The sequence below is a fragment of the Larimichthys crocea genome, chromosome I, assembly GCF_000972845.2.
Source record: "Larimichthys crocea isolate SSNF chromosome I, L_crocea_2.0, whole genome shotgun sequence".
NCBI classification, from domain to species: Eukaryota; Metazoa; Chordata; class Actinopteri; family Sciaenidae; genus Larimichthys; species Larimichthys crocea.
In genome coordinates this window covers 21,549,067-21,562,425 of record NC_040011.1, presented here as the reverse complement: position 1 = coordinate 21,562,425, position 13,359 = coordinate 21,549,067, and the positions used below count along the sequence as shown (strand labels likewise).

At 38.6% G+C, this 13,359-nt stretch overlaps 1 protein-coding gene across 1 annotated transcript in view; it reads left to right on the top strand.

The window, feature by feature from the left end:
- Positions 1-13,359, top strand: part of atp6v1ba (ATPase, H+ transporting, lysosomal, V1 subunit B, member a) — a 56,537-nt gene that overhangs the window by 14,238 nt on the left and 28,940 nt on the right. The window contains exons 2-6 of the mRNA XM_027279604.1: positions 6,364-6,419; positions 6,511-6,609; positions 7,015-7,108; positions 7,742-7,819; positions 9,851-9,990. Coding sequence (XP_027135405.1) covers positions 6,364-6,419; positions 6,511-6,609; positions 7,015-7,108; positions 7,742-7,819; positions 9,851-9,990 — 467 coding nt within the window. The remainder of the gene's footprint in view (positions 1-6,363; positions 6,420-6,510; positions 6,610-7,014; positions 7,109-7,741; positions 7,820-9,850; positions 9,991-13,359) is intronic.

Below are 13,359 nucleotides of genomic sequence, written 5' to 3'. Positions count from 1 at the left end.
GAACAGAGGATCGCCGGTTCAAGTCTTAGTGGACAGGTAGCTGGAGAGGTGCCAGTTCCAGAGAGATTGTATTTGGGATTATGTGTGTAAAAACTGAAGAAAAGAAAATAAAATTTCCCTTGAGGATCGATAAATATCTATTCTATTTAAAAAAAAAAAAACATGGCTTCTAGTGAACTGGAGCACTGGGCTTTTTGTTCTTTGTTGTTGCTGCATTGATGTTTTAAACTGGTTGCCCAAAAGGAAGTCAGACAATTTTGTGTACTCCATCCATGGCTTCTTTTATATTGGTTTTCTACCTAACTCTCATGCCTTTGCACATATACTTACAATGTTTGGTTATACAATGAACAAGTGTTTGTGGCCTTTGGTGTTGAAGAGCCATATGCTGCTGTCTGTGCTTCATTAAGATGAACATACCCCATCCCATCAATCTTTGATGATGGGGGCAACAATAATAAAGTTCCTTATGGGATTCTCTGTGAAACTGTTTTTTTTTTTTTTTTTTTTTTTTTTTTAATGACACAGTTGGCATGCAAATAAGTACATACTTCCATGTATGTGAACGGGTGTAAACAGGTCCATAGTGTTGTCTGAAGCTGTGGGAGCAGTTGATGTTTATAATGACATTTGACTTTAAAGTTCTTATGCCTGTAAGCGTCCATCTTATCAATGCTTTTTGCCATTTTTGTGGCAATGTTGCTGTTTGTATTTTTCATAGAAAAAAGTGTTGAGCTGTGACGGTGTTGTAAGTGACACAATGACAATTTTGTCACATTGTGATACATAAGGCAGTGCTATGTGGAGGGGATTGCCATGGTGCTGACATTTCAGGTATGCTTGGCATAATTGGTGCAATAATCAGAGGCTCAGTATACAAAAAATGGGCGTCATATCTGTGACGTCATTCACAGGTTCCTGAAGAGCTGTATGTGAAGCTCCGAATGTGTGGCTCTTGCCGATGCTATGTTGGCTGTAGTGCCTCCTGGCTAAGTCAGCAAAAACATGGATCAGTGGACCTGAGATGGGCCGAATGACACCTGGCTGCTCAAACAAGCCATCTGTAATAAAACCCACCTGTCAATCAAAGTGACTATACTCTTAATCCTGCATAACTTTAAGCCTTAATATCATTTGAACAGGTAAGTTGTATATAAATTCACCCTCAGTACAGTTGTCATGAACAGGGAAATTAGCTACAGAGACCAAAACAGTTTTTTGTACCAGGCTGTAAACATGTTTATTTCTGCTGTGAAGTTGGACATTTGAACATGGGGACTTAAAGAGACTGACTTGTTCTCAAGTGGACATTCAAGGAACTTCAATTTCTGGCACTTCCACATCGCACTCAACAACCATGGTGATTTCTGCTTCACTATACTGCATCTCTTGGAGCAAACATTATTGTGGAGCCAGAGCCACCGTTGGGAAGTACTAAACGATATGTGGTTTTATGTGAGTACAGCCCTTTGTAATCTAGTTTTTTGTGATCTTCTTAATCTTAATGATTTGAACATGACTATGTTTTAACACAGTAAGCGCGTGTTCAGACAGGGACAGGCAAAGTGGACACCGGCGACATTTTTCAATTCATTTCAGTGGAGTCGTGTGTTTCCGCACTGGCAGCCTGGGGTTGCAGACAAAAACCTTGCCGGCGTCCGGGAGAGAAGTCGAGCCAGATTCAACTTTTGGGAAAATGGAGCCCCGTGTGTGTGTGTGTGTGTGTGTGTGTGTGTGTGTGTGTGTGTGTTCTCACTTTGTTTAGTTCATGTACCAACTTCTAAATCTGACTGAGTCTGACTTGCAATTTAAGCTGCAAAATATAATGACACGAAGAAGTTTAATTAGATTTTTTTCTGATGATTACAACAAACAACAAAGTTATTTCCTGATTGTTTCACAGCGGTTACATTCAGTACATATAGACACTCCCACGGCAACCCACCTCAGCTTCCCTCACCTCCACCCCTCATATCCCCCTGGCAGAGGCTTGTCTAGTCTGGCTGTTTATGACCCCCATGATTTTAAAATGCTTTTATTTGTCTACCATTTGTTAACAAAGCATCTAACTTGGCCTTCGTCTGTTTTTTGGTTCATTTTGGGTGCACATATTTTTTTTTTTTTTATGGTCAAAGCACTTTCTGCAGGCTGAAAGCTTAATCCAAGATATGTTTTTGTACTTTTGTAAAAACATAGCAAATGTTTATTTATTTATTTATGGGGCCCTGTGGTGGACCATGTTATGACAGCTTCGTTATTTGTGTTCTGCTACATTCAACCATCAGCTGTCAATGTAAAAATTACAGTAACAACATGGAAACAATGGTTATAGAATGAGCCTGAGGATTTTAGATAATTTTAAGTAATTTTATCTTGTTGGTTTATTGACTCACTGTTGCATGTGGTGGTGGAGTGTGCTGAGGTTGAGAGCTGGTTGTAGGTCTGAGGCAATTAGCATTCCCATGTTCAGAGGGGCTGTGGGAATCCCTTGAAGTAGAGGCTAAGACATGATTGTGAGGCTACACATCACAGCAGCCACTGCTTTGTAGCGCTCATTTAGTCAGAATGATGATGCGCCTCCATCCCAGCTCCGACCCCCCTCATCCCCTCGAGTTGCCCCCTCTTTCAGCTGGGAAATTGAATTGTGTTGGAATGCTCTGTGCCTCTTTTCTCTGGCACTTGAATGGGCTCTTTAGTATTTCACACCAAGGTGTCCTTCAGGGTGCGAGGTCAGGCTACCAAAACAGCTTCTAGTGGTGGATTAGGACCAATTAACATCTTTGTACACAAAGGGCTCTGGCATCTGAACAGGCTGCAGGGTGACCCACACTGCCGTTGCATGCCAAGCCAGGGGACTGCTGCACTTGAGATGGAGTAGCAAAAGAGGGGTGGAGAAAGTTTTCCAAACCTAATGGGAAATGTTGCTACTTCACACCTCATGAACGTATAGCCCATTGAGCAATCATTATCCAGTGAACTGAGAGTGTGAACCACTTTTTTTATCATCACAGTTATACATAAGAGGGTACCATGAACTGTCATCTTTCTTCCATATAATGATGGGCTTATATAGGGACAGGGTTAGGCTTTCCCCCAAAACTCCCCATACCTCAGAAACATGGCTGATAAATGTGTTTTAAGGAATTAACCTTAAAATAGCACTTGCATCTTTGGAACATATTTTTAAAGATATTGGGCATAGACCGTTTATAAAACTCAGTGAAAGGTGGAAACAAATTAAAAAGGGCTCTTTTCAAAGAGCATCATTTTGGATATGTGTACATTTAAAACTTTACTTCTCTTCTTTTCTGAGAACATGAGATTTTAAGATGTTTAGTATATTTTTGTCTATTGCTGGTTGGGGATGACATTGTGTGAGGTTTACATATGTGGTTCCCTCTGCTAAATATACTGACTTTACCTGTTGCATTTCCTTGTTGGTCCCTGATCATGTGACCACTTGTCAACATGTATGAAAAACAGCCAAAGGTCAAACATTTGTGTTTGCCTCGAACTATCAGGATCACCAAACTGTAGAGCATCTGAGGGACACCTTTTCCAAACACAAGCAGCTCTCCATAACTCCATCATTAGAGATATATTACTTATATTTATAGAGTTTTGTATAGGCTTTTCCTTTTGAGACTGTTGCTATTCACAAACACAAATAAACCCACTTCAAGCAAAGTCAATACCCAGTACATACCTTGCAAATATGGTACAGCTCAATAATGTATTCATCCAAAGTGACAGAGCTATGGTCACTTTGAATGCTAAGTAGTAGTAATATAAAGAACCTGATTGTTGTGATGTATTTCAGAAGCATCCCAGAAGCCCGCCATGCTCCGGAGAATGTACAGCTGGTCTGTTTTTGGCAGACGCAAAGAAAGAAAGAAAAAGAAAACATACGAATAGCAAGAGCCTTCATTTGAATTTGAATTGGAACATGATGCATATTAATGTTTTTAATTTTAATGTTAGTGTTAGATGGCTTGAAGTTTTGTCATGGAACAGGTTGTGATCTTTTTACTGCATAGCTCAAACATAGCTTGATGGTCACAGTGAATGAGGGAAGTTACTTGAGTTTCTTAAAATTACATTTACCACTGTTACCAAATATCTACCATTAATATGCAGAAGATTTATGGATTTCTAAGAGCTTCCTGGATAATTATGTGGCCCAATTTTCTCTGCTGCATCATCATTATTATAGTTAATAGCCTACAAATTACACACAGGCCTCAAAAGACATACATATGGCTAAGTGTAGCTGTTGAGTCCTTTTTATAAACACAGCCTGCATGGACAGTCTGCCATTTGTGAGGGCAAAAAGCATAATGTTTATGGAATTTTCATAAAATGTTTTAGCCAAGGGCATGTTTGTTTATGAGGAACTGTCTAGGTTTAACCATACAAATGCCAATCTCTCTCTGTAGTAGTAATAATAGTCCCTGGTATTTCTGGGAGCAGTTTTTGCGATGCCATGGTCTGATCTGCACATTCACTTGTTGATTTGTGTTTTGTGTAGTCCAGGTATACTCGCAGTGTTGCATCTATATTTTTCAAAGCAGATTTGAATGAATTCAGATCATTAGCGTAAAGCTTAATATAACATGCTACAATCTTACTGTAATTATTGAACCATGGTCTCCATAAACAGCATTGAACCCCCCCCCCCCCCACCCCCCCCCCCCCAATAGAAGAGGTTGTTTAGAGTAAAACTCATTTTATTTTGAAGAGGAAATTTTATTTCTTTTTGTATCTGTGGTGTCCTTGGTTTTTATCATCACACTTGAGCCATCTTTTCTCTTGCTTTCTCAATAGTCTCTGCCCCATCCTCCCACCACCATCTCGCACAGACACACCGCCTGTCTGACTAATGGAGGGAGAAATGCAGGTGTGTGTGGGAAGTGGCTGCAATACTGTAGCGCATTGACAAGTTATTTTGTTGGCCTCTGCCTAATTAGTGGCATAGTGGATGCACCCCACTAAGCTTTGGTTCTTCATGTTCGTACCAGTCTGCTCTAATTCCTCCACGTCTTTGGTATCAGCCCCATGATTGACGGTTTGCACATAAAGAGGTACACCAGACCACGTTTAAAAAAACCCAGTGGAAACAATGCTGCCACCTTCAGTCACTTCCCCCAACCCCTTCAGTCAGTTTTTGCATGTTATCCCCCAGGTCTGCAAATGTATAGAGGAACCTGATTGGCTTCCATGTCAGCAGAGAGAATGTTCTTGCTTCATTCAGAGAGGGGAACATTTGCTCATCTGTTTGTCTCTACTGAGGATCCTCTGATGGTCCCATATCACTCCAGTAATACAACCTAGAAGTAGTTCTGCTATTCAAAAACCTGTTGAAACAGTGGGTGTGCTCTATTTCAGAGCACACTCTCATTATTGACATTTAGGATTAGCTGCTTCTACCCAACAACTGCTGCTAATATATATTATGTATGTTATGTTAATCTGGGTTAGAGAGATGAAGATCTAAAGTGTGTACATGAGACCTTTCAAAACATTCCTTTCTTGATATCCTCCCTCTTCTTTGTTTGCTGATAACTGCTCCATTTGTTAATCGGCCTCATTAGCATTTTGCTGTCGGTTGGAAAATGCACCTTTATTGACTTCACGTATATTGAGATGTGGCAGATATACCTCTCATATGACATGCATTTAAAAGAACAGGATTGTTTGGTGCGAGGTGGACTGATGAAGTTTATTGATCCTGTCGGATCCTGAATACTGATATAGCACCTCTTTTTTCTATTAAAACAGGAAACAAGAAATAATAATAATAAAAAAAAAAACTGTTTTCATTAGTGTATAATCTCCTACTCCATGTGATGAGGTCAGGGTGTTTTTGCTTTTTGATCTTGTTAATAATGAAAGAAATCCAGGTTGAGCTCTAGGTCAGATACTGCAGCTCTGTCTGTGCCCTGCCTGCTCTGTTTTTAGTGACCTTTGTAGTTTTCATTCTATTTCTAGCATGTTCTTTCAGTACATCTTGTTTGAGTTATTATTGCCTAATGCTGAAGAAGACCACAGGCCATTTCCACTAGCCTTCATCAGAGCTAACTACGCCTGTGTAATTGTACTAACTGTATGTGATCAAGTGAATTTCATGCATCTTTTCCTGCCATTTGCCTACCTTTGACATTTGTGTCTGGAAGTGCATGAAAGCTCTTTAAGTCTCACTGTGAAAGGTCAGCTTGTGATTATTAACTGTGTTGGCTGTAGTTTAGTGGCTTTTTGCTGCACAAAGAAATGGGAATATTGCCAGTATTGCTTGTGTTACTGTCCTGTCCTGTGGCCTGTTGAAATAAAAGAATGAATGAACGATGTAACTGTTCTCTCTTTCAGCCTACTCTACTGTGTCAGGTGTAAATGGACCCTTGGTGATTCTGGATAATGTGAAGGTGAGGCTGCTTGGTTCTATTTGTGTAAAATGTAAATCAAAGTGTTGTGTTTGAATGACTGTAGTGAAACTGTTGAATCTTTTTGACCTAGTTCCCCAGATATGCTGAGATTGTTCACCTGACCCTGCCTGATGGCACCAAGAGGAGTGGCCAGGTCTTGGAGGTGATTGGAAGCAAGGCAGTTGTCCAGGTGAGAAATAGAATCTACTTGAGACTGCTGCCCTAAAAACTCATTGAGTTTTCTTTCCTTATCATTGAAAAATAATTGCAATTTTTCTGCTCAGTTTGAAATAATCTATTTACTATGCACACCAGTTGCAGGGCTGCAGAGAGACCTGCTGTAAGTCTCTGTAACAGAGTTGGTTAGTACAGACATTCACAGTCACCAGAGGATTAATCTTCCTGAATTTGGTGATCCCTGAACTGATTTTAGAACAGATAACTGAAGTCCTGACCATATACTTCTTGATAATTCTTCACTCGAGTTTGGTGATGCCTAGTTGCAAATGTAGCATTATCGTTGTGAGGATATTATCATGACTCGCTGGAGACAGATTTTCATTAGAAATGGAATGACCTGTCTGTGTTTGTTCAGGTGTTTGAGGGAACATCAGGCATTGATGCCAAGAAGACAGCCTGCGAGTTCACCGGTGATATCCTGCGGACCCCGGTGTCAGAGGACATGCTGGGTAAGATGAACCTGATTGGACATTGCATGCTTAATCCAACTATACGGAGAAGACTAAATTATTAGCACTAATTATCCCACAGTTCTGCTTTGTTTACAGTTGCACGGTTTCCCTTGCATCCTTCTATCTTTGTAACACAAAGATGAAAATTGCATGTTGAATACTGTTTAAAGTTAAATAGCATTTTCCTTCATTCTGTTTATTTTACTTAGGTTTTCAGTAAATGGTAGAAGCAAAGCAGTGCTGAATCAAACCTTTTTTTCTGAGCGTTCTTGAATATCCCAATCGGTGTGATTATCTCAATACAGCACAAGGTTACATATATTTGAATAGCGGTAGAAAGTAAACCTGCTTTTGTTTTTGAAGTATCATTAATCACGTCCATGAATTTATAATTACTTGTACTTGTTACTTGTAGACTCAACAAGAGCCATCAGAGCCACTTTTATCTGTTTAGAGTCTGACGCAGAACAGAATAGATCAGATGTGGTTGGAAGTGTCATCTAATGAATTTCATTTTTTCTGTGTTTCTTGGTAATTATCTTTGAATTCAACTTTCAGATAAACTAAATAGTTGTTTATTAAATGATAGTCTTGATTTCTACTTGGCTGAAAGGAGAAAATCTCTTTCAGGACGCGTGTTCAATGGCTCAGGAAAACCCATCGACCGCGGGCCCAGCGTTCTGGCTGAGGACTACCTGGACATCATGGGTACGTTTTGTAAGCCAAATGGATAAATTCAACATTACAAAATCAAACATGCTCTTAATCTAGTAAATAACATCCATCAAATATTGAAGTGAATGCATAAAAACTGTCAAGTAGTGTCACCAAATGTCTTCTAACAATCCTATTTTAACACATTTTCTTAATCCTTTTAATAGATATTTCAGATGTTTTCTCATTTTAAATACAATTTTGTAAATTTTATAGTTTTATTCAGGCAAAGTTTTTGTATTTGTGTTGAGAAACATTGAGCATTGACAACTTTGTCTTCTTTGTTAGGTAAAAGAAGGGTTTTGCTTGGAAAATTCAAAGTGTACTAAAAATCATTCAGTACTTCATATTTATCATTGGCACTATCATAAAAGTTCAGTCCTACCAAACACAACATTTTATTGGGACCTTATTAGAGCTTATAAAACACACAGTAACACACAGGAAGCTACAAAGCAAATTTTATTATAAAATAGTCTATATATAAAATTGACCACTGTGGAGAAATGTCTCTGATATAGTGTGTTATCTATATATACGTACATACCTTTTTTCACTGCTAGAGACTGTAGTAAAGGCAGTGTATAACCATAACTTCACAATTGCATAGAACCCATTTGGCTTAGTGTCTAAACCTCTTTTAAAGAGGGCCAGATTTGACAATGTGAAGATGCCTACATTTTAAAAATGAACAATAAGTTATATACAAATGCACTGTTCTGTAACAATTTGATTTTCATTGTCATAGTGATTATTTGCACAACCAAAAAAACAATTCTGCCTTTCTTTCACATCTGGAGTCCGATAACAAAGAATACATTTTAAGTTTAAGTTTCTTGCATCCTGTATAAATTTGTTTTGTTTGCTGTATTCCTTGTACACGTAATTCAATACTGCATCTCTGTGAAAGCAGCTGAAATTTCTTTCAACAAATTCTGCATGTGGGTAGAAACTCTTTCATTACATTGGGGTAATATTCAGATCCCATTAAAAGTGTTTTCAAAATATCCAACTTTATAACGGAAGTCAACAAACAAAACCTTCAGACCTACTCATTCTTAACTGCTTCCATCTCGTTCATACATTTACAAACACTTGGGACTTTCTCATATTAATTTAACTTTTTTATATCTGTAATATGCAATTGCAGTTTAAGTTGCAATTTTCATATCTTCTCAGATTTTTACAGTCATATTTGTGGACGAGAATGAGTCAGAGTGGGGAAATAACAGTTATAGTGGGGCTTATTAAAAATTTCTCTATAACTTGCTCCCTACAATTTTCACTCAATTTTTAAAAGTAGGAAGATTTCTGCTCTTACGCAGTGTAACTGTTGGAACAAACCGATGACAGGCTAGAAGCCTCCAAGTGATGGAGTTCAACCTCTTCTTACACATTCATACTTTGAGGAAGGAACTGAATTCAGCTTGTTTGAAATGTAGTTCTAATGGAAGTGACTGAGAGACACCTTCAAACCCTTTCATCTTCAACCTCTTCCAACTCATAAACTATAAAGCAACCAAGACATTTTTTTCATATCTTTGATCTTTCATATCTTTCATGTGAGGGGAAACTTCTCACTCTCTTTACCATTTTTCCAGCTATTTACACTAAGCTGCTTCTTTATACAAATTCAAGCCAGCAATGCAATTTAGCTCCCAGCATACACTATAGTTGGCATTTATTCTTTCTTTTACATTTTTCCTACTCTTCATACTCTTCCAGCTGCTCCTTTATACAGATTATGTTTTGTCCTCTATATCATTTAATTTAAAGACTTCCTAAATTATGAACAATGAAAAATTAATTATGAAAAAATAACAATCAGCGTTTACATTACTGCATTATTATTTAGCGCAGTCCCTCTCAGCAGCAATTAAACATTTTAGCTTCACAAACATAGACACTTATTGTACTGAAACATTATTTTATATGTTGTAGGATGTTCCGCCTACCACCTGTGTCATGAACAGGGAAACACGTCACTGTTGTCTTGGTCTCTTTAGCTGTTTCTTCGTTTTCCAGGTCAGCCTATCAATCCTCAGTGCCGTATCTACCCTGAGGAGATGATCCAGACTGGCATCTCAGCCATCGATGGAATGAACAGCATTGCCAGAGGACAGAAGATCCCCATTTTTTCTGCTGCTGGGCTGCCCCACAATGAGGTGAGAGCACTTAGAAAAAAATCCATCTGATGCTTGATTAGCAGCGTTCTGGGAATATTTTCTGAATCTGAAGAAATTGGTCTCAGAAGTTCCTGAATACCAAAACAAAACAAATCTAAATGAACACAAGAGAACTGATATCTAATGCCTCAGTTGCTTTTCTCTGATAATCCCGACTCAGCAAAACAAAAGAAAGGCTTCCAACTCAATGTCTGAGTCATAAATCAATAGAAAGGGGAAATAAATGTATACATGTATGCGTTTCCAGGTGTTTGACTGCATATGTGAAAAAAGTATAAAGCCTTCAGTGTCTCCAGAGGGAGCAATATTGTAGAAATGCGATGCAACATGAGTGGAGTACTCGCTTACTCCTGAATTACTGTGTGAAGTTTGTTAGGTATTTTTCAAACTGTAGTGGTGCTATCGCATCAAGGCAGCACAACATCAACTGTTAAATGTCATTGTGCAGTGATCTTCAACAGTCATCTCATATCGACAGTATACAGTTACAAGACAAGACTGCAGTAGTTCTTTGTGAAATAACTCAACTATCTCAAGGCATTAATTTGTCAAATGTAAATGAAGTGTAATCCTTGAAATTTCTTCATAATTCCAAGCATTTGACTGACTGACGGGAAACCTAGCTCTTCCTGAAACTAAATGGGTACATGTGTTCCCAAGGTCAAGGATGAACCTCCATGCTCAAAATGTATTTTCAGTAAGATAAAAACATTTGCCACTCGGGAGTGTCAATGTTAGATAATTTCCTGTTATTTCTGTGGCTGTCTTACAGTGGAAATATTTATCTTTGAGTTATTCATGCGTGTCAGCTGTTTTCCTCAGTGTCACATGACACTCAACAGTTTGAGTTCTGCATTCTGTCCTGGTTTTTCATGCCTCACAATGGATGTGAGTCATGACTCAGTTGTCGTACATAAACAAGAAAAGTGTCTACATGTCTGAATATCCCATGATGTCTAAAAGCAGTTTATGTGAAATAAACATTTGACAGAGGTTAATAGGACAGTGCCATGGTTCTGGTTTACTGCAGGGCATTTCCATGTAAGGACAAACACACAAAGTCCCTCAGCAGGACTGTCCATATCCGTTTATGGGGTTGATACTTCAACCTTTAAAGAAAGTAAAACCCATTGTGCTTGTGTAATATTCACTGAGCTCTGGCTTTTGCTCCTGTCTGTTTCAATCATTGTGACAGACAGCCGTGCAGCATACACAGCTTTATTGTGACTGAGTGGAAATTAAACCAACAAGCTCAGGTCACACTTAAAGAAGGTGAGTGATCTGTTATTTCCAGCTAGATGGAGGTTTTTGTCACAATCCACTAGTTTAAGTAGGACAGCTTTGGAAATGGTCCCAAGGCAAAGAAAATGTTATTTCTTCATTCATGGAAATGAAAGAAACAATGGACACAAAGACAACTCTATTGTATTTGGTGATACAGTATTGATTGATTCAATCTATTGAAGCACTCCAGCACAATTGAGCTTTTTTGAGTGACAGGCCACTGGCTGTTCTTGATGCTCTTGAGCAAAAAAAAGAGGATTTAGAAACCAATGTTGGCCTCTGTATTCTTTTCACTCCTACAGTCCTTTACATGTCAATGCTCAGGGACAAGATTTAATGCTATTACTGTCTAACAGTGGCAGACCATTGTCAGACAGTAATAACGTTGTATTTCTTTGTGTGTTTTGGGAGATGTTTAATATCCACTAAAACTTCATTTTTAATGTTACTACAGCCCAAAATATAGCAGCTTGACACAGGGCTATCTAAACTATGGTGAGAATTTGATTGATTTTTGAACTGCCACTATCAAATGTTTCTCAAATGCAAGTAGAAGAAATTAAAGATGTGGAAATGGACTTCTGTGGAAGATGTGGTTAAAGCATAACTGAGTGATTAATGATAAAATAAAGTGAAATGTTGCCCAGTTTTTACTGGAATTTCAGCAGGCAGTTAGTAAGGTAGTTTCTCATCCTCCCTGTTAGGGCTGGGACGGTGAAGGAGTTTTTCCTGCTGTGATTTTATGATGGTTCAACATTGCAGTATAAAGTGTGTAAGGGGATACGGCATGACAATGGTTCATCTTAACACAATGTTTTGTCTCAGGTCCTGTATGTTCTCATAATCTGCACAGTCTCTTGGTTTATAAACTTAACTGGACACTTTCAGCCGAATGCTGACATTGTTACCGCTACACTGTTATTTGGCTGAAAGTCTCCAGCTAAATGGTCAAACTGAAACATAGGCGAGCTGTGGGAAGCCAGCACCACAGCTGTGAAGAAGGAAGGAAGGAAGATTACACTGGTGCTCTCAGTTGGGATCTCCAGGGCAAGTGAGGTGGAGGCTTTGTGACTTTCTCCTTTGTGGTATTGTAATTCTGGACAAAATTTAATTTGATCCAGATGACTCAAATCCTATTTGTCTGACAGAAAAATAAGTGATTTAATCTGCACTACTCAATGTTTTTGTGTGAAAATGTAGCTGACCATTTTCACTTTCATTTCTATTGTAACAAACAAAAAAAAGTAGGCAACTGTTTTCACTGTAGAGCCCACTGGAGACTACCTGCTCAACACCAAACAGCAGACATATACTTATCCCATCAACACTTTGAAAATGCACAATTAAAAGGGTGCAACTGTTGGACCGGCCAAACAAACATGCCGTGTGTTGTCTGCCTAACGATGGGCTGCCTGTCGTGCCATCCGGATGGTTTGAAAATTGGGCTTATTGTTTCATTAAGCACATGTCACAGAGGTCATTCATGTGGTGCTCTCCTCTATGGGCCAGGTGTCTGAACTGGGGAGCATGGAGAGGTCAGGCCGGATCAACACAGTGGCCATGACGTTATGTGATGAGCGTGAAATTCCTCTTTCATTTACACAGACCCGTCACTCTGCTTCATTTCCTTCCTGTCTTTTAGATTTTATCTTTATTGTTAACCCATTCTATCAAAACAGGAAGTACAGTCTGTGTAAATGCTATGGATTTTTGAGTTTTCTATTTAAAAACTATGTATAGGACTGGATTCTGATTCCATATTCAATCTGATTACTTGTTGACAAAACTTGCTAGATTTGCTAAGCCTCCCATCTCTGCTGTGTCTTCTGTTTGATTGTGTCATTCCAATTGCAGGAAAATGTCCTTTGTGCTTTTATGCATTATATCAAAACTAAAGCATAAAGTCAAATGTTCAAAGTAGATATGCCTCACCTGTTTTTTCAGTTTGTCACATGTTTTATTTTCCTTATCTTATTTTCAGGTTATAACTACAGGTTGTGAACATTAATTAGGCTACAGTGCTGTAGTCTTTCTGCATCCTCGTATATTAAAATGTGATTTCAG